General features: G+C 38.4%; 1 protein-coding gene across 5 annotated transcripts; it reads left to right on the forward strand.

Annotated features, from left to right (window-relative positions):
* The first annotated feature begins 552 nt into the window (after positions 1 to 552).
* On the forward strand, positions 553 to 21,534 carry LOC139962001 (protein C19orf12 homolog). Of its 5 annotated transcripts, none has more exons than XM_071961805.1 (3): positions 553 to 704; positions 3,445 to 3,660; positions 14,212 to 21,534. In XM_071961805.1, exons 2-3 carry the CDS (start codon positions 3,501 to 3,503, stop codon positions 14,496 to 14,498), a joined length of 447 nt encoding a protein of 148 aa, XP_071817906.1. In that variant the 5' UTR covers positions 553 to 704; positions 3,445 to 3,500; the 3' UTR covers positions 14,499 to 21,534. The 5 variants fall into 5 exon arrangements, with proteins under 5 accessions (XP_071817906.1, XP_071817899.1, XP_071817890.1 ...); XM_071961798.1 differs by having other exon boundaries at positions 593 to 748; XM_071961789.1 differs by lacking the exon at positions 553 to 704 and adding an exon at positions 773 to 929.
* The last annotated feature ends 177 nt before the right edge of the window (positions 21,535 to 21,711 follow it).

Consider the following 21,711-nt stretch of genomic DNA (forward strand, 5'->3'; position numbering starts at 1 on the left):
ACGGTAAACAGGCTCTGTGAATAATATCTTTATCATATAGTGCCCCTATCTGACCAGTTACATTTAAACCAATGCCAAAAAAAAAAAAATTTCGTAACAGGTGTTTGGTAACTCATTCGAAAGCGGATTAGTTCGGAAAACAAATAACATTGCATACAGTGAACTGAAATCACATGTTAGATAGAATATACCTTTAGTTAGGTTAGCAGGGGCATTAATGTGCCAGGAAATAATTACTTTCTATAATTTAATACAAAGTTTATAAGGAAAACCAGCTTTGAACTGAAACATCTCTTGATGGTTGGAAAAGTGTGAGATTTTTCAACCTGCAAAAAAATATGTCATGGAATGATGAAAGTAACGCTTTCAAACCGTCAAATGAAATCATTTAAAATGTTGCCTACCGTTTTGCAACTTTAATGATTCCTGATCTCACCTTATTCAGAAATGGATTTTCCATTCTAGTCGGTCACCTTCACCCTTTCAACTCTAGTGGTATTGTGGGTTTGGTTATGCTAATATCAGTGGATGACGAATCCGCCTGACGTCTAGACAGCTAATGAATAATAAAATATAAATTATTCAACAGCAGTATTTGACCCGTGGTCAATGATATTTTCGCTTAGCTCGGCAGCTGTGGTTATCTTTTCTTGTAAACCCAGGCCTAACATAACATGCACAGTACATCAAGGCATCATCCTGAGGTTAGGCCTAGTCGTGCATTGTAATACGTGTACTACTACTATAGGTACTGCTAGGTTTTAATGTAAGAATTTCATAGAAGTTGATTGCGCGCACGACCTCCACGTCAGTCAATTGTATGTTCATTTTCGTTACAATGATTCCCTTTTCGCACCGGGTGACAACACTTTATTCAGGATCAACATAAAGTGGCTCAAAGGATAGATTCAAAAATTTGCTTGGAACTCGTGAGTGTTATTTAAAAGAAATAATTTAGTTTTGTTGCCACTGTTCCACTTCGTGAAGTTTTGACAGCCACTGTGCAACTGGCAACTACACGAAATTACATGTGTCCTAACGTTACGGAAAAACCATAAAACATGTGTCGAATTGCAGCCATCGCTTCATAACCTGTGTGTAATGTTGTATTAGTCTACTTTAACTTTAAGTTGAACCTTCAAATTTAATGACCGGTCTCTTACTAATTTGAGTAAAACGAAAGACTAACATCAGTAACATGGACTTAGGCTGTAACGTAGGCCTAAGTTGAGCTGGATTAGCCTAGGCCTAAGTAGGTTATCACACAGTGCTGTCAGGGGTAGGCTACCGTTATTCTCAGCACACGGTACTTTCTGCTGACAAAAAAAAACGGTGCTTTCCCGCACACCAAATTTGTCAGCGGAAAACACCGTATTTGAAAATATACACATTTTTTGGGGATGAACAGAATGGCTTACCGAACTGATTAGCCTAGGCACATTCAAACGATTTAGGAGGATCGAGAAGAATACGACTTGGCTGGAGCAGGATAGAGTTTGGCTCAGAGACTGTAGATTCTCACTCAGTCTCTGGATAGGCCTAGATTAGGTTCAAAGAGGAATGATTTAGTACAAGTAGCAAAAGTGGGGAGGGGGTGGGGTAGGCGGTTTAACACTTTCTAACGCAACATAGTCGTCAAAAACCTGATTACTTTGTATAGGCCTCCTTTAAAATTCGTTATACCTTTTTTCGCAGACCACCACCGCCTTGCACTTCCCTAATGACACACACCCATGCCTCATAGCTCCCAACTCTTGAGAAGGCAAATGCTACTCCATGCCATGAATCGCCGTCCTGGGGGAGGGGTATTAAGGGAGGGGGTGTCCCTGTTGATTTTTTTTGGAATCCTGGTGATGTCTACATGTAAAATGGTGGCACTTAGAAAGGCTTTTGTCACCCAAATTTTCTGAGAAATATGCATTTTTTTTTTGTGTAACATCAATAAATTGAATAGTAGGTGATAATTCATTCTTTCCTGTGGCATGAAAATTTTCGCTGCTCGCCCCAATGAAAAGAAATGTAGGCTAATTTGAGGTTCAAATGATGCTGTAAAGGAGGTTTTATACTCTATTATGCTAAATGCTATAGAAATAATGGTTGCTAAGTCAAGATTTGATACATTTTTTTTTTATGTATACTTGACAATTACAATGCAGGTTTTTCGGACGCTTGCGCGGGTCAGCAGGTTTGGGTGTTAGAATGAGGGTCCAACCCGCAAATGTGGGTCAGTTGGGAGCTCTGATGCCTCCAGTAGGCCTAGGTTGTTAACTTCACTGACATTCATTCAGTCTATACCATCCTTCTTGACTTTCTAATTCTATGATACTTTACCATGTTATTTTCATGATCCTGGATTTGGAATCATAAAATTGAAGAAAAACATAGTGTTTATGTAAGTGAATAAAAAAGTTGTTTTCCGCACAAGAAATTTGTCAGCCGAGAGTAATCTGCGCAGAAAGTACTATGTGCAGAGAATTTGTCACTTCCTTGATAGGCCTATAGCCTAGCCCTTTTTCTTGAGAATTACTAGCCTTGGCTATATTTAGTCTTACTGCCAGTATGGGGGATTGGCCCAGGTGATATTTGGGGTTCGAAACCAAAATGAACATGACCAAAGTTTTAGCAGCGTCATGCCTTGGCCTTAAGTATGGAAATATTTCAGAAAATGTGTTTTCGAAAATCGCAGCATATATGTAATTCACAATTAGCTTAAGTTGACCCATGTGAGATTGGGCAATTAACGCGCTTAAGGATTTGATCAAGGATGTCAATTATCAAGGAAAATTCCAAATCACTCAACTGTATACATTTTTCATATGTGTAGTCCCTCAGAAATGTAGTGATCTCAAATAGTTCTGTGCCTAGGCAATGTACAATTGAGCAGAATTTGACCACAAAATGTCTGCCGTGTCAAGTTTTTTCATACCCCGAAATTTGACACATTCGTCGAAAAGCTAACTGTAACTTTTGTGTAAGTATAGGCCTACATCCATTGACTCTCCAGGTAAGCTCAGACAGGTCAGGTCCCAGAGACTGATGGTATCATGTTGGGGTAATTTTTAGGGATTAAGATTTCCAAATGCCAAAAATACATGCAAAACTGGGGGGGGGGGGGGTGTTAAAAGCTTTAAAAAAAATTTGATCAGCTCATATCTGAAATGGATTCAATTTCAAACTAATGAAATATGTAACTCTGCTTCATAGCAAAAAGTTTAGGTTGCCTGCTGGGTCATTGCTAGTACATTTGAAGGTGCGCCAATCACGAAGCCTTTACCTTACAGTAGTAGTAATAAACATGATGGTATTAATTTTTGATAAAAAGTAAAATTTACAAAAGTTCCTTCACATTGCATTTTGTAATTTCAGCCTTCATTGAACTTAAACTTACTTAAAGCTTTACTCATGCTGAACTTTAATATATTTCAAACTTTTAATGAATTACAGACACAAGAAAGCAAAGTGTTCTTTTCTGACATCGACATTGACTCAATCCATCCAACATGCCTGTGACTGCTGAAGAATTGGTCAGAGTGTTAGCCATGCTAGCAGAAGAAGAAAAACTACGAGTGGCTGTGAAGGAATCGCTTAAAGGTGGCGCCATGGCAGGGACAGGTGCTGTGATTGGTGGATTTATGGGTGGACCTGTCGGAATAGCTATTGGTAAGGTTTTACAACTGTCCTTAATATATGTACGACTGTGTTCGAAACTCACTTGGTCCTTAGCAGTTAATTGAAATTTATACAATTGTCGAAGCAACTTCAAAATGAAAAGTTTTAAGTTTAGTTCCAATCTTAACCTCTTGTCAGAAGTTGACAGTCAAAATTTTGCCAAGTTTGAATTCCATGGCAGTGCTTTGGAACTGTTCAAACTCTACTTGTAATGTATAAGTAGTGTAGTCTCGTCAAAAAAATCTGTTCCTTTAATTTTTAGACAAATAACTAAAAAAGTCAATCTATCTGTAAATTTATGTTTTACTCATGACACTTGGGGGCAAAAATCAAATTGATGATACGCCATGACATGTGCGATGCTTAACATCAGGTGGCAAGACCATGTTTCAAACCAAAGGCTGTATGAGATGATTGGCGGTTGGTGGTGTATCTCATCCAACGACATCATTTGTAGGAAAACCATGTGGCTTGGACTTGCGGCAAGACAGGGTGGCTTTGCACGTGCTGCGATTGGTGGTCTTCCTGCAGGTACTCGTCGGGGCCCTGGCAGACCTCGTCTTCGATTGGTCGACAATATTATTTCATGGTCAGGACTGTCATCTGCCGAACTCGTCGATGCTGGCATACGACATGTTAAAATCAAACCAATGACAAATTACTTGTGTAGTAGAGGGCTTCGACGGGTTCTATCCTATGAAGAAACATGATGATGATGATGACATGTAACTGGCAAGAGATGAACATCATCATTGATGACAGGTAACAGTGGACTGATGGCAAATATCTGATAACAATGATGGCAGATAATGGCACGAATGAAAACTGCAAAGTAACCAATAGGATGATGGATTTACATATGTTGGACAGGACTAATGACATGTGACTGTGAGCACTGACAGTCAATAATCCCCAATACTAGTGCCAAAATAGCCAACAGAGCTGTGGCAAATAAATGGATTGATGGCAGCCAAACAACAGGACTGATGGCACCAAACCCCTCTCTGACAGCAATGATGGTAGAAGAAAGTTGGATGGCACATAGACAATGTGATGGCAGGTAGCTGACAATATTCGACAGGACTGATGGCGCATATCAGACAGCAATGATGGCAGATAATAATAAAGCTGATGGCAAATAGTCAACAGAAGCAGTGGCACATGACCTGTGAAGGATTGATGGCAAGTAACTGACGGTGATTGTGGCATATAAAAGACAGCACTGATCCATGGCAAAAAATTGACAGCTTGAATGATACCAGAAGCATGTAATGGACAACACTGGCACTAACAGCTTGGATGCATTGGATGTGAGTTAATCCACAAAACAAATGGCAAATAACTAAAGGAATGGATGGCAATTAGCATACAGGATAGAATGGCACATGAACAATAGCAGAGATGGCAGATACAGAACCGATTACAAATCTGTGCCGATAAACCTTAAATTTCTTTGGTCTACATCCAAGGTTGGTCGAGATGGGCAACAGAATTCTTCTTACTTTTCATTTGCAACCTGGACTGTTTCATTTTTAGCAATACCTATAAATTAGGCCTCGAAGTATTGTACAGTATGTTTGATAAAATTGTCAGCCAGGCACAAACAGGTGCCCTAACAGTACAAAGTATGCTGTGGCCCTATATTTCTTGGTCTTCATTTCTGCTCAGAATTTTTTTTTTCATTTGAAAGTAACTAACAATTTTTATATTGCGTTTTGCAATAGTCATGGTTTATCACTGATCACCTGAATTTACATGTATCCAATAGAGCGACATATGGCATGGGTGCAATATGAAAACGAGTCAGTTGTTATAATCTCAACATCACAGATCTGCTTGACGATTTGACATATTTAACAGCAGCCGCCTTGTAAAGTGTGCTTGACTACAGACTGGTTATATGATTAGCAGTTAGCTGGCTGCAGTGCACTACAAATTTATTCAACAGCTTTCATTGTTTCGGTAAATTGATAAATCAGGCTGTGTGATGGACACCTATTTTCCAGCAGCTGATACAGTGTTTGCCAGCAGATTAAATCCAAGGTTGTTCAAACTGTTATGTATGATATATATACTGTATTGTGTAGTCACTGTTTGGTTAACCCATCTCTCTGATCAAGAGTGAAGGATGCACTTAAGTCATTCATGGACAATGACACCTTCAGAAGTTTAGCTGAACATTACTTTCTCTTGAATAGATTAAATTTGCACTTGCATGCAAGTACGTCAAAGCCCAGTATTAAACTTTGTTATGTGGGTATCAGTTTGAAATTGCCCCATAGTGACGTCGTCTTTGTGAGAATGTCAGAAGTGGCCAGGAAGTTATGTCAGTCATACAGGGTAATGATGATCCATTTTTGGAATGTACTTTCAAATTCATATGTGGTTCCTGTGGTCGTAAGTGTTAGAGGGATTTTAAAATGGTGATGAATTTTGAACAGAATCAACATCAGTTTCCATCGTCAAAGTTGGATGTACATCAGCGCCTGATTGTCCCTTTCACTATTTTTGAAACCTTATTGCACCATTTGCAAATATGCATCATTTGAATTAGTAATATAGTTGGTTAGAAAAGTTCAATTGTCCAAATCATCCTTCCCTATCTCTCATTACAGTAGTGGATGTATTGGTTACATATTTCATAGTTTGATATCTTTTTCTTCAGATTTTAAGTTGATTATAGTTTGTTGCATGAAGCCTTCTTTTTATCTGGCATGGGATTGATAATAAGGATAGGCCTATGTCATTTTGTTGTTTGGGCGACTGGTGACAGGGGAGGAGAGGGGAGGTTGGGAATTAAGTGATGGGACCGGTCCCAAAAATCTGAACCGAGAACCCATCTCGGCGGTTCGGTCAGTCCCCCGGGTACCCATGCATTATGTATTCAACCTAAAACCCAACTTGGCCTATACTATCACATTATTCACATAGGCCTAATGTTTAGTACTACGAATATACTGTAGGCAATGCGGGCTTCAGTCACGTAATGGTAAGACTGTAAACAACTGTTGGATTCAGTAACTTAACCTGTGAACTGATTTATACGTCAAGGCTGCATATTTATCATATATACCATATTTTTATCAACTACTTATATACTAAAATTACGTCTTAAAACAAACCATGCGATGGTTTTCCCCAATCATGTTTCTATGCGATCTATGAAAAAGTTTTGTAACTCGCAAGTGTGCAACTTTATCAGGCCTTTCAAGCCTAACAGTGTAATGCCACATTGAATGAATTACTTGTGAAAGTGTGGTTTGAGTAACAACAGTTACAGTATATTTTGCAACCAAAACTTTCCTACATGGAAGTTAGGGCAAGGCAATATCATACTTGCACAAGGCCTATAGATCAAACACCTGTTCTTTCTTTGTCCTTGGAGCATTGTAATTGGAGCATTCGAACTTGACTAGTTTACATTCATACCCGAGCAACATAAGAAAGCGCAAACCCATGTGACAAAATCTACAGTTCCAACAATTGAAGCTAAGAGATTTGTACAGTTAAATAGCATGGGTTTATGCTGGTGCAGGGGGATATATTGGCAGAGGGGGAAGGGTGAGGTGGAGTACTTGGGCAGTTACTATGCAACTTTGTACCATACTGTTAATTGAATGGGTATCATCTGTTAATTTGGTGGCATTGGTTGGTTGGGTGGCAATTGGGTGGGTGGGTGGATGGATTGGTAACAATGGGAAGTGGTTGTTGTTTGGGTCATGGTCACTGCCAGCATTACTACTTGAAAAAAAACATGTAAAGTTTTTTTTATGAAATTTAAGTTTGGTGACCGTGACACAGCCCTACAAAGTTATTCATTTTGTAAGTAGAGTATATATGTTTAACAATTATCTGTGTAGTCAATATTTTGTGTGAAAAGGAAACCGAGGAAATGAGACTGGCTGAGCTGTAATATTCACCAATCACCACTTCATATAAGTCGTTCAATGTGCAGTAAATATGTACTCTACAGGTCTGTGGACTATATATACTGTACAATATACTGTACAATGTGCAGCAAATATGTACAAGTCTGTGGACTATATATACTGTAAAATATACTGTAAAATGTGCAGTAAATATGTACAAGTCTGTGGACTTTATATACTGTACAATATACTGTAAAATGTGCAGTAAATATGTACAAGTCTGTGGACTTTATATACTGTACAATATACTGTAAAATGTGCAGTAAATATGTACAAGTCTGTGGACTATATATACTGTACAATGTACTGTGCAGTGTGCAGTAAATATGTACAAGTCTGTGGACTATACACTGTACAGTGTGCAGTAAATATTTACAGGTCTGTGGACTCATTTATTCCATTTAGTGGTCATCAGTGTTGTGTACATATATGCACAAATTGAACCCTGTTGGAACCAGACTGTTTGTTTATATTTGTAGACTACAGTAGTATGGCACCTTTCCTGTTGCACAGTGTCTGTTTCTTTGCCCTCACTCTCTCTATTTCTCTCTCTGTTTGTAATCATAACCACTAGATTAATAATACTAACTTTTATTGTCTGAGTGTCTGCTTATATGCAGGTATTGAAGTTCTCAATAATGTAAAGACTTATTGTGTAGTTTTGTGTGCAACTGTTTTCTATTACTTTCAGGTACAGTATGTGAGGTACAGTATAGTTCGGTGTGTGTTACTGTTTGATTAACTTGTGATATTGAGCTCTGTTGTTATTGTGAGTTAATATTATAAATGTCTGATGATAATGGACAGAAAGGCCTTTCAGATGTACCACTAACTACTGTATGTGTGAAATAGCCTGTAGGTCACCAGCAAAGTGTTACAGCTGATCATTGTTATATGCTTGGTTCCAGCAGATCAAGTAGTCAAATTTAACAGGCACTTCCTCTTCCTCCAAAATCTACCAATTGATCCAAAGGCTTATCTGCACTACATATTTAATTAACGGGTCTTGTTTGGTTTAATGATTAGGTGACATGTTCATTAAAGTTGAGCTTTACAGTTCGGTTTAGTAGCAAGTAAGGAATCAGGAGGGACATTAAATCACCATAAAGGACCCTATAATTTTTTTTTTAATTCAGAAACATCAAATCCAGGTGCTTTCTAAAAATAATGGTCTATGGCTTTCTCAAACCATTGGCACATTTAGAAATAACAACTGACCGATATATCAGTATTCTGTTAAATTTTTCATGATTTAAACGTAACATTTTTCATTTGGGTCGGTCTTTGAATTCCTAGGGTTTGTACCTGTTTGTACCAAAGCATGGTGGACACTAACAAGAAGGAGGGCAGGCGAAGCATGTGTCATCACAGATCCTTTTCATTAGTCCTTCCGTTCTATTAACGACAGCCTACTCTACCTCTTGTTTTAACTGGTCCAGATGTTTGCTTACTGTAAGCCAGCCCAGTTCTAGATCATTTGTAGTGGTTTGTTCAGGCTACATATATTAATGTGTGGTAGGCTACGTGTTAGCCTCTCCCGGCAGAGATCAATAGACTCTAGACCCAGATGAATGCAGTTAGCTGCAGTGAGCTCCTGAGAAACGTCAGGGTTTTAAAGACGAAATCATCAGAAATTGCTCCACAGTTGCCACCAGCATCAATACTGGCACCAGTCACCAAACTCAATCAAACTCCAGAAATGGATGTAACTCCTTTGTCTGCTTGTAAATGGCTTCTCCCCTAATTGACTGCCAGGATTCAGACATTTTTCACGTTTTTCAGCCCTATTGTTTTGTGTGAAGGTCAAAGGTCATTTGGCATCAGTAGAGGTCCAAATTTGAACACCTTGTTAACATGAGAACCCAATGTCGCCAAAGCTGGAATCAACTTCATATACTTGATATGCGGGTCCCCCATTTTATAAATTGTATTGTTTCCTGTGAAGGTCAAAGGTCATACATATGACATCAGCAGTGGTCAAAGACTTAGCATGATAACAAGTAGTTAGCAAGTTACATTCAAGTGCCAGCCATAAAAGATGAGCCCAATATGTACATCAAAGATATTGAAGTTTCCATCAGAAAATGAAATTCAAGCTAATTCTCATCGTACGGTATTGTTTTAACAAAAGAGGGCACTTTAAATTTATAATATACGGGGGGGGGGGGGGGGGGAAGGAAGGTGGGACAAAATCTCTTGCACCATCTTCCTTGAAGTCCAAATTATTTAAATTGGAAAAAAGTTCGGTGATGAACAAGGTCCTGTATCTGTTTTTATCTTGGCAGGTGGGACCGTGGGGAGTTTGGCTGGTGCTTGGATGACAACTGGTAAATTCAAACCTCTACATGAGGTCCTACTGGAAATGGACCCCGGAAAAAGGCGGGCAATATACGATGCATTCCATGAAATCCTAGTTGGGCTGGATTATAATGATCTTAACACTTTGATATTACTCGCCAGCAGTAACGATGTGGTCAGAGCCCAGATGATTGGTGGCCTTAAGAGCTATGTTAACGGCACAATGCAAATGCAAATCGTAGATTGAAGTAGATCTGCACCCGTAGGTTAACCCTGGAACTTCCACTCTGTGATTGTCACAGGTCTGCTTTTTATGTTTCAATTTGAGCTTCGCACAGAACATTTTGACTCGCTTTTTGTTATATGTGTTCAATAGAATTGACAAGAAAGACGTTTTTGAGCACAATTTGGATATTGGTTGATATTAATGACCGGGAAGTAAAAAGGCTTAAAAAACAGGTCATGTGCATCTATGCATATGTATGCAAAGCTGAAATATTTGAGGATGTCGACACTGGTACATGTAAGCAAGAATGGAAAATGAAGAAAGAAAGTGAGCTGTTTGCAAAAAGAGAGTTTTGCTGTCCTAAAAGACAATCCCAAAACTAAAGGACGAAGAACATTCTCATTACAGAGTTAGGGATATTTAATGGATCTTGAGCTATATGCCAGCTTGTCAACACGCTTGAAACTTTTCACAGAATATGAAGCGGGAAATTGAAGCTGACAGCTGGAAGCCAGTTTGGGACAGTAGAAGTACAGTACTAGTACTAAGATTGTGTGCAGTATGATTTCAAAATGGCAATGATATCTGTCATTTGAAGTTATAGCTGCGATGGTTGATGGGAGGGCTGTGTACAGTTACTGTAGTGTGTGTTGGTCTGTTTGTTGTAGTTTAGGTTACACAGTATTACATGGTTTAAATATCAAAGTATTAACAACTTTAGGTGATTGTTCAATAAACTTAACCCCTCCAACCACACCTACCCAAAAAGTAGATATGGTATTAAACTGTTTAAGCCTCTGCGGCTGTCATGTTTATGTTGTATTGATCAAGAAGTAAGTTAGGAAAGGGGATGGGTGGGGGTGAGGGGTGGGACCGTGGGGGCAGTGTGGCAGTGATTGTCTATAAAATTCATATTGGTCTTGAAATCTTACAAATATTAAGTACTAACCCCTCTTTCTTTTTATCATCTTATTAAGTGCAATATCATTGTCGATACCAAAACAAAACAAAAATCAAAGTTAGCAGCTCGTAGAATTATATTTCCATTTTCCTTGTGTTGTTTTGTGTCATAATATTATACTCAAGAAATAAAAGTAGTGTTTGGAGTTTATAACTCAAGTTTGATGGTATTGAATGTAAAAGTTAATAGAATTCATCAACAGTGGTGTATCACAAAGACTGAGAATCTGAGACCCTGTTTGTTAAAAGTTTGTTTGATTAAACCTAATGACTGAATATTGACAAAAGCAATTAAAATACCTTGAGTCTTGTGCATATTTTGTGTAGTTGATGTCAGAATGCTGAGGGCCCATATAAATATTAGTCTAGATAAATGTAAAAAAGTAAAAATATAGTTCCAGATATTATTTAAGTAAGTAACAGTCTCAATATGAATCATCAGTCCTAACAGCAATTAACTGTATACATTTTGCTCCATGACCTTGTACGAAACGGGAGCTTGTGTATGTGGGAGGATGGGGGGGTGGGGGGGGGAGATAAAATGCAACTAGCTTGGATATTGAAATTAGTTGTTAATGTTTCATATTCTTGATGATGGAATTTAATATTTACCTATGTTACCAGTCACAGTGCAATCAGCAACTGTGTACGGAAAATCAGTTTAGTATTGCCTGCTGTTAGCCTTTGAATAAAAACAAGGCTTTTGTATTTTTATTACTGTCAAAGTAAATACATAGCATTGAATGGCTACTGTTATAAGACCATGGTGGCAAGTATGAGAACAGACCACAATGCTGGAATATGAGCATATGTCTGTAAGCCTGTGATGACTATTTTAGTATACCATATATTGCTGGATTCAGTTTACTTTAAAGCTAGAATTGAAAACAGGAAGGTCACTGAAGCTGCTTAGTTTCTCTTAATTTGTAGTCACAAAAACAAGGGCATAATTTGTTTGATGATCAGATAATTGTGGCATCTATTGTCTCCACCCTTGGTTTAATATTATACTGTATTTCCTACTTCCTTATATAAGGTATTTCTTGGAACGAATACTGTAGGTGTTTCACAGTCTTATTCGGAAACCTGTACACCTTGCATTTTAAAGGCTACAGAAATAGCTTTATTATTAAATTTTTCCTAGAGTTATTTCTTTAAGTTTATACTTTGTACCCTATTTACTGTAGTTTGTTATGCAATAATACACAAGAAGCCTGAATCTGCCCAACAACATGTTAACTGTAGTTTTCTTATCTATACCATTTTGTGCCATTGTTCAAATGCACGGCTGTAGCATACCCCCTTGCTATGTGTAACACTCTGAACACAACCACCTCAAAACAGCGATACATTTGATACCACAAATCAGAATTTGTGATCAGGAGATGTTACTGTACACTTAGATGTCAATAGCCCTAACATTTCACAAGTAATGTGGAGTCATTACCAGGTATTGATCAGCATGTGGGACAGGTCCAGCGTATGTTGAATTCACCTCTGACCTCTCATCTGTTACACCTCATATGTTACAACTAGATGTCAATAGTCCTAACATTTCACAAGTAATGTGGAGTGATAACCAGGTATTGATCAGCATATGGGACAGGTCCAGCATATGTTGAATTCACCTCTGACCTCTCTCATATGTTACACCTAGATGTCAATAACCCTATTTCATTTCACAAGTAATGTGGAGTGATAACCAGGTATTGATCAGCATATGGGACAGGTCCAGCGTATGTTGAATTCACCTCTGACCTCTCTCATATGTTACACCTAGATGTCAATAGCCCTATTTCATTTCACAAGTAATGTCAAGTGATAACCAGGTATTGAATTGATCAGCATGTGGGACAGGTCCAGCGCATGTTGAATTCACCTCTGACCTCCCATCTGTTACACCTCATATGTTACAACTAGATATCAATAGTCATAACATTTCACAAGTAATGTGGAGTGATAACCAGGTATTGATCAGCATATGGGACAGGTCCAGCGCATGTTGAATTCACCTCTGACCTCTCATCTGTTACACCTCATACAGGTATGGTACACCTAAATGTCAAAAGCCAGGATAGATTACAAATTTCACAAGTAATGTTGAGTGATAACCAGGTATTGATCAGCATGTGGGACTGGTCCAGCACATGTTAACTTCACCTATGACCTGTCTCATCTGTTGCACCTCATATGTTACACCTAGATGTCAATAGCCCTTACATTTCACAAGTAATGTGGAGTGATAACCAGGTATTGATCAGCATGTGGGACTGGTCCAGCGCATGTTACCTTCACCTATGACCTGTCTCATCTGTTGCACCTCATATGTTACACCTAGATGTCAATAGCCCTTACATTTCACAAGTAATGTCAAGTGATAACCAGGTATTGATCAGCATGTGGGACAGGTCCAGCACAATTGTCATGTTAACTCCACCCCACCTCTCTCATCTGCGCTACTCAATAAATGCAGTGCTTTATCCACAAACTTGTGATAACAGAGAAAGTTTGTAATAAAGGCTAAATCCCCTCTAGGATACCTACAAGAACACTTTTTACAATATATATATGAATATTGTTAAATTACAAGATGTGTCATTTATTACAAAATGTCCCAATATTTACAATAAAATGGAAAACTGTCCAAGCAACGGATTACTTTTAAATCAGTTTCCATTTCAACTTCATAAAAAATATATGTATGAATATTTAAAGTATGTTATACCATGGAGGTAACACAGATCACTCAACTTCAAGTAATAAAACTATAAGTAACATTCAAAGTAATAGAATTTTGTTTGAACAAGTGTCACTATAAGAGTGTCTCTGTTTTGAACTTTGCCCATCTGTGTTCTATACCATTTCAAAATGAGCGTTCTGCCAACTACTGTAGTCTACCTGTCATCCTTTGCAGAGTAACAATTCCTTTTCCTCTGCTTTGCCATCAGTTGGTCTAGCTGGTCACATGACTGGTACAACCGAGGCAAATTCAGAAATTGCAAAAAGTCATTTTCCATGGGTTTTTTGTCATCGGGGGATGGTCTATCCAGTCACATGACCCTTGGTGGTATCACTGCTCAGGCAAATTCAGTTTTATAAAATGTTCTTTCTCCTCTGTTTTGCCATCAGGTGGTCTAGCTGGTCACATGACAGCCAGGTGGTACGGCCGAGGCAAATACGTCGAGGTCTGTGACATCCTCACTCAGATGGAGAAAGAGAAGCGCGACGAACTTCACCAGGCGTACTTCATCGTACTCCAAGACTACGACCAGGAGGACGCGTCGTCCCTGAATCGCAAGCTCTCGGTCGACGGGGAACTACGCGAGAAGATGCTGACCACGTTAAAACTCTTCTTAAAAGATAATCTCAAAGAAACGCTATTAGACAACCACGCAAAGAGGGGGAAAGCAGACTAACGTCGGCGGGAGGGGTTTGAATCCACCGTACCTTACTATCTGAGGAACTGAATCGAGAATAATAAAAAACAAAACATGAATGAACAAATAAAAAGATAGGTGACACCGCCACCACATTCTGTAAAATCCTTTACGAAATTTCAAACTCACAACGGTTTGAGAATTTTCCAAAGTAGGAATGTCCAAATGTTGTGATGCAAGCGATTATTCCCAGGATAATAAACCTACCCGGTTGTGATCCACACTGTGTGAGGCTACACTGCATGTTAAATACAAAACGAAAAGATATCTCCTTTATAATCTCAACCGGGTACTTGATGGATGTTTAATCTGATTTGGAACTGTTCCAACTAAAGAGAGCAAATTTAACCAAAATCATTGAAGCAGCCGTGCATGCAACGGAACATCTATAAAATACTCTACAGATCGGTGAACACAGACTTTATCGCTAGCTATATAGGGGTGAAAAGGATCCCAGGGTCTGGTTGAATACAGATCTGAAGAGAGAACGTTACTTTTCAAATCATGGCAACAACCGTAGCCCAAGGCAAAGAACTCGTTCGTGGCAGATGCAAATAAGCGTATGATAATTGATGCATACATTTTTTCTGGACTAAAGTAGATATTTAGTCTTTAAGTAATGATGAGTTTCTTGGATTATTTTGGGACAAAAGAAAACCTCAAAGCCTGCAACTTGTTGTGTTTGTTCCTCGCAGCGATGATGATGATGAAGATGGTGTGTAACTTTAAGAGATTGTGTGTGCTAGAAACTACAGAGTAGGTTGGCTACCAACTCTTGGAAAATTTCTCTTTGCCGTCATCCATACAAACTCTCTTAACGATATCGTGATTAAAAACTTAAGATTTGAGGAACCAAGGATATGGAATGTTTGGCTGAATATTGGGCCATGTATTGGTCACAAGTATCACTATTGATCATATTCCAGATTTTCCAGGCTCTTCCCCCTGGAGAATTGTTGGCAAGGAAGAGCTGCTTTATTCTACAATGATTAAACCATGTTTTGACTTGTATGTGAGTGTGCAGTAATGAGTATTGGTCCCAGAAGCTATCAGATATTGAGTACAGTATAACCAAGAAAGGAGTGCATAGGGTACAGTATATCCTGAGCCACTTTGATTGAACTCTCACAAATGTTGAGCTCTGAGCATCCTGGAGTGGCTTTTACACTTCTAGTTGATGGAAGGTATCATTTATGAGGAACAGTACTCGCAAAGACTTGCTTGAAGAGCCCGATGCATTGCTTCTCAGAGTTTTTATGTTAAAATGACTGAAAATGAAAAAAATTATGAGCTAATTGTACGTTCATTATTCACAAAATATTGAGAAAGCTTGTTTGGTTACAAAGTACAAACACTATTGACCTCAATGAAATGGATGACATGGGGGATGGCAGTAAAGGAAGTACGGTTGTAAGGTAGAGATAGCACATTCGGGTGGGAGGCTGAGGTCAAAGTTCAATCTCTGTCTTTGAGTGCTGATCATTTGTTGGTTAATCCTTTAATCCCTTCACTAGATAATCAGACATTGAAGGACTTGATGAGCATATTTCTGTCAATGGTTTCTGAAGTGAATGTGATTTTCTTGCAGTTCTTGTACAGTGTAATATTATTCTGTTCTCAAGCCACGGATGGATTTGCATTTTATGTTCAGTGCTGTACATAGCATGTCTCAAGCACTCTCCTCGGCACTGTGTTACCTAGATACATAAGATGAACTATGTGGGATTAGAGTATGGTATGATCAGTACAGAAAAACAACATTTTTGTTGTGTCTGTACAGTATAGGGTCATCACTGTTGTGTGTCTGTACATTGTCATTACTGTTGTGTCAATGCAGGACAATCACTGTTGTATATCTGTACAAGGTCATTGCTGATGTTGGTTCATCACTGTTGTGTCTGTACACTGTTGTGCCTGTACAGGGTCATTACTATTGTGTCTGTACAGGGCCATCACTGTTGTATGTCTGTACAATGACATTGCTGATGTGTCTGTACCAGGTAATAACTGTTGCATGTCAGTACAGGGCAATCACTGTTGTATGTCTGTACAAAATCATTGCTGATGTGTCTGTACATGGTCATAACTGTTGCATGTCAGTACAGGGCCATCACTGTTGCATGTCTGCACAGGGCAATCACTGTTGTAGTCATTACTACCATGCGCCTGTACCCGTATAGAATACTGACATAACTTGGCGCAGTGTCTGGAAGATTCCACGTGATGGGTCCTGATTCCAGTGTGTTGGCCGTGATTGTCTCTCTTAGGACTACCCAGGGCCCTAAACACCTCTGGACCTTACAAAAGCCCAGGTCCTAAATTTGGCTGAAAAGAATTACTCAATTGTTGGCTTGTGCCATATTCAGTAATGCATGCTAGTTTTCATCATTTTTACAACTGGTTAGAACCCTGTGTGACTCTAACCTGACCACCTTCAGCTAAACAGTTTGAAGCTAGTTAGCTTGAAGTCTCCCTGACGTATCAACCGGAGAGATGATGCTAGAAGCCGCTAGATTGGCTCAGTAAACAGGAATGACTTGACTCTAATAAGTGGACTAATTCAGTTCTCTTTTAACATAATGCATTATTTATTTAGCTACCCTTTTTTAATTTTTTTTTTTTAAATCTTCATTCATGAGATTGTTAGCTTCAAACTTTGCTGCATGGCAGTGTGATTTAAAGTTCGTAATAAGTTTAGGGGAATACAAGAGGCTCTCTATGGTTAACTCTTAAATGTTTAGCAGGTATCTATTTTTTATTATCCTTAAAAATAGACCTCCACCTGTCTTTGATCCCCATCCATAGCCATTATAATGGTTTGGTGAGAGTTTACTAAAATGTGACCAAATTCAGTCAGTACATGTATACCACAGAGAATGGACCATACATGGATCCCTCTTTGAAATGCATTAGTTATGCCGGTCACAACTTTAAAATATTAAGCTGGGAAAAAAATGCTAAGACCAAACTTTAATACAACAATAGGAAAGATACAGGGTTTTCATGTTCCAAGCTTAAAGCGCCTGTACATCCCTCACTTTTGTATTTTTGTATAAATTATATAATATATTATATAATATATAAATTATATAATATATATATTATATGATATATATATATGATATAAACATGTTAACCAGTAGAACTACAGTAGTACTTAAATTAATGCAAGGTCATTTAACACTGGCGAGGTTGACATTTCTTTATGGATGGAAATAGGAAAGATCTAACAATGTGCCTAGTAACCATGAATGAATGGCTTAAGTATACAGGTAGGAATCATCTGTTGTTATGCTGGAAAAACAGCTCTCTAAAGAGTCACAAAGTATGATTAATTATTGTTTAATGGCCACTACCCAAAAGAAACCAAAATGTTTTACCACCAAGGTATACTTTCCATCTTAAAATAAAAATCCTTGTCTCAATTTCTAAAGGTTTCGTAGCTAAAACCATCCATCTTTTCAAATTGTTCTGTGTTTCATGAGGACTGTGTCATGAGATACAATTGTTTCATCTATTATGGGGGGGGGGGGGGGTGGTGGTTGGTTTGTTGGCGGTTTGGGTGGATGATTGGTGGGGATGGGACAATCCAATGTGTTGTAATTGTTTGAAAACTGCACCTTGAATAGTTGCAAATCTTCCAACTGAGAAATGGATGCCCCTAATTTGCTGTTGTTGCAAAAGCCTTTTTTCTTGCCCTGAACTAGTTAAATGTTGAGCCTTATGGTGGATTTGCATCTCACCTACCCTACCTAGGTCCATGGATATCCTATACAGGATGAAGGCTACCCTGATAGATGGGCTTAAAGAATAACATCTTGTAGTTAGACATTTGGTTATATCTGGCAGTTCGGACTGGTTAATATTATGTTCATTTGACAATTCTCTTTCTCAATCCTCTGTACTTCCTCTTCCTAAGTAAAGAGCTTTATTTTTAATTTTGTATTTGTGTCTTTCAAAGTGCACTAAACATCCAATGGTTTTCTGTGTTTGATAAGTAGTAATGTCAGTCAACAGACTAGATATACTTTGAATGACCTGTAGTAAAGGCTGCAAGAAAAACAGAACTTTCTCTGCAATTATGGAGATTGAAGAAAATTGTTGTACTGTAAGCCGTGACCAACGAATTTGGCTTACGGGTGGGTGGGGTCTGGTGAGGGAGATGGTGGGGTAAGGTAGGTTTGAGGCAGGTGGGGGGGGTGGGGGGTTAGCATAGGTTGGATTGATCAAGCAGGTGAAGAAATTTAGCATATATGATTTTAACACGTATCAATCTTGAGTATCAATCGTCGTTAACCTCAGACTAATGCCAAAAGCTGCCTTCCCCAAACCAGCAGAGTTCCCTTACTTTCCACAGCTCTACAGGGTCCCCATGCCAGCAGAATTTGCTTCCCCTCCACAGGGACCCCTTCCCCCAGCCAGCATGCTTATTAGCTAACAGCTTGCTTTCCCACAGTTCCTGTCGCAAATTATATGAATACATTGAGAAGGGTAAATAAGACATGAAAAATATAAGGTAGCAGAAGAATACAGCCATACTGGATTCCCCTTTGAATTTTCTCAAAACAATTTTTGTTGATGGGATGGTGAGGGGGCAGGATGAGGGTGGGAAATATATATTGAGATGAGAGAACAGTACAGTAAGTGTTCCAAAGACTAGCTTTTCTTCCCTTATTAGAGCTGTTTTTCTTTAACTGCATCGATCCTCTTTTATTTTCCAAATTTCTATCCATCCTGAAGTTTTTCAAGCAATTTATTGATCAATCTGCCAATCGATCGATATGCTTGTAATCGAAGATCAAAATTGATGTAGGCACTGCCACGTATATCCCAGTGTGCTGTATTTATATTTTGATAATTTCTTTACAATTTTATTTCCAGGTTTCCTTCCTTCTTTGGTTGTCAGTATTTCTCGTTTATTTTTTTCTCTATTTCATGTTGACTATCAGATTTGCTGTCTTAAAGTATGTTTTTTTCTTTTTAGCTCATGGATCTTAGTGATCAAACTTCTTGCTTTTAGGTTAAAGCCCGCATATTTGCACCCAGCGAACGTCATGCTTGGCAAAGAATGATGGTTTAAGTCTCATGGTCCAATAAAAGAATTAAGCCCTTTTTAGTTACTTCTACTAAAGTTCTCACAGTTCCAGTGGGATTTTTTGCTAGTTACAGCCACCATATGGGACTAACAGGAGAATTGACTGTAAATTGTCTTAAATTTCATTTCAATAATCCATTTTGGAATACTTTTCTCTTTGTATCTTGTGGTTCACATGATCTTCATTGAATGATACTGGGATATTGATAATCCAAAGTTATTGTTGGGGGAGGAGATGGGAAACAGATGAAGTATTATAATATCCAGTACTGATTAAGTAGGAATGGTCACATTGAGACAAGGTTGAATGTAGGGGGAGGGGGGGGATAGTTTGCAGGACATTTGCCCCTCCATGGTACATGTTTGAATCATTGCTTTGTTCTGTATTAAACAGAGGTTGATGACGTCCTACGAGTTAAGATCAACTTTTTTCCTCTTTCTTTATCTATGTGAACTGCAAGTCCAGTGCTCGCTGTTCATTTATGGCTGTTCTGACAGGGGGAGGTCCCATAACCTTTGGTGCATGCTCATAATTTAAACTTTTTTTTTAGTTGAAAAGCTTCATTTTAAACTGCCACCAAGGGTTTTGCCACAAATCTTATGTAAAAATTAAATGCTCTGGCTTTTATGTAAGGGATGAGTGTGTTGGGGTGTGGAGGCGGGGAGGGTGGGGGATGTGGGTGGGGGAGGAGGTATCAACTTGTGTGAGTATCTTATGATACATCCAGTGCCTTAATCTTATAGAACTTTGTCCATTTATATTGTACCCGTTGTGGCCAAAACTTGTTACCACAAAGTGGCTAGAAATGTTTCATTGTTGCAATATCATATGGTTGTCAAGACTGGTACCATATGATTGCTACGAGGATGGGTGGAGGTTGGGGGACTGAGCCCAATGCATCATTACAGCGTCTATTATCATGTTTAGTATCCAGCTATGGTATGTTCTTGCTGCTATTGAAGCAGGAGAAGCGTTGTTTGATGGAAGCATACACTGATGAGCATGTTTAGCTTGTCACTTTAAGCACCGAAGACATTCCAAAACTGTCAGAAGGCTTAAGACTTGTTAAAGTGTTGTAAAACTATGCCGATGTAAGCATATCCAGTCATTTTTGTCACTTTTATGTTCCCGTAAAAATAGGTCAGTACTCTTCTTTTGCCATTTGTTTAAGAGTTATTTGACTGTATTGTTTATCACTCTGTTTTTATTTTGTTATCATTTAGGTCTCTGCTTTTGTTATTATAATTAAATATAAATTATTTAAAAATTCAAACTGGGGGCATTCATTTAAGGGTATGATGTGTATGAGCAAGTATACTTCCATCAGTGGCTGTTCCCAAGTGGATAAAAGTCACAGGGTCGTAATAACGTTTATTTGAGGGTTTGGAACACTAACAGTTATGTAGAGGTGAATGCATAAGTCCTTGGTCTTTGTCATGGTTCATATAAATCTGAAAAAAGGGGGAAAAGAATTGAAAACTTAGTAGTGAACCTTGGGATAAGCTTTAAACGGGACAGTAGCTCTTATAGTGTCTCTTACATTTAGTTTGAACTATTTTTGTAAATAGATTTCATACCAAGGTTGCAGATGCTACTCAGCTTTTGTATGTAAAATTGCAACAAAATGTGGAGCCCAATAACTGCAATTGTCTTCTTGTGAATTCAGAGGGCCAACTCTGTGGTGACATAAAACTGTCATTTACATATGTTTGTCCTTGAGACCCTGTTCCCTCTACGATGTATGTTTTTATTATTACTAAACCATTCGAATTTGGGTATAAAATAAAACTTGCTTCAGTTTATGTCATAATTCGCTCTCTTATTATATATTAACTATATTGTCTTGCATGATAAAAATTATATTAAGTCAAAAATAAAAACATTGTCATTTCTAAAGAGACAGGTGAGTTTGTCATGAACACATTTCTTTTCCATTTTGCATTCATTTCAGTTTTCTTGTCATTTTTTCTTTAGGTTTGTAGAAACTTCTGAGGACGTAGTTTTTAATTTCCGAGTAGAATACTAAGCGTGATCGTTGAAGTACCACGGGTCAATCATGACCAGGGGGACCCCCTGTCCCCTCTACATGTTACTAA

This window comes from Apostichopus japonicus, chromosome 3, assembly GCF_037975245.1.
Source record: "Apostichopus japonicus isolate 1M-3 chromosome 3, ASM3797524v1, whole genome shotgun sequence".
NCBI lineage: Eukaryota > Metazoa > Echinodermata > Holothuroidea > Aspidochirotida > Stichopodidae > Apostichopus > Apostichopus japonicus.

What these genes read in the sequence shown, in the direction of transcription:
- LOC139962001 (XM_071961805.1), top strand. Translation starts at nt 3,501, where the DNA reads ATGCCTGTGACTGCTGAAGAATTGGTCAGAGTGTTAGCCATGCTAGCA. An exon ending in ACCTGTCGGAATAGCTATTG is followed by an intron (nt 3,661 to 14,211) that starts GTAAGGTTTTAC and finishes TTTTGCCATCAG; the next exon opens with GTGGTCTAGCTGGTCACATG.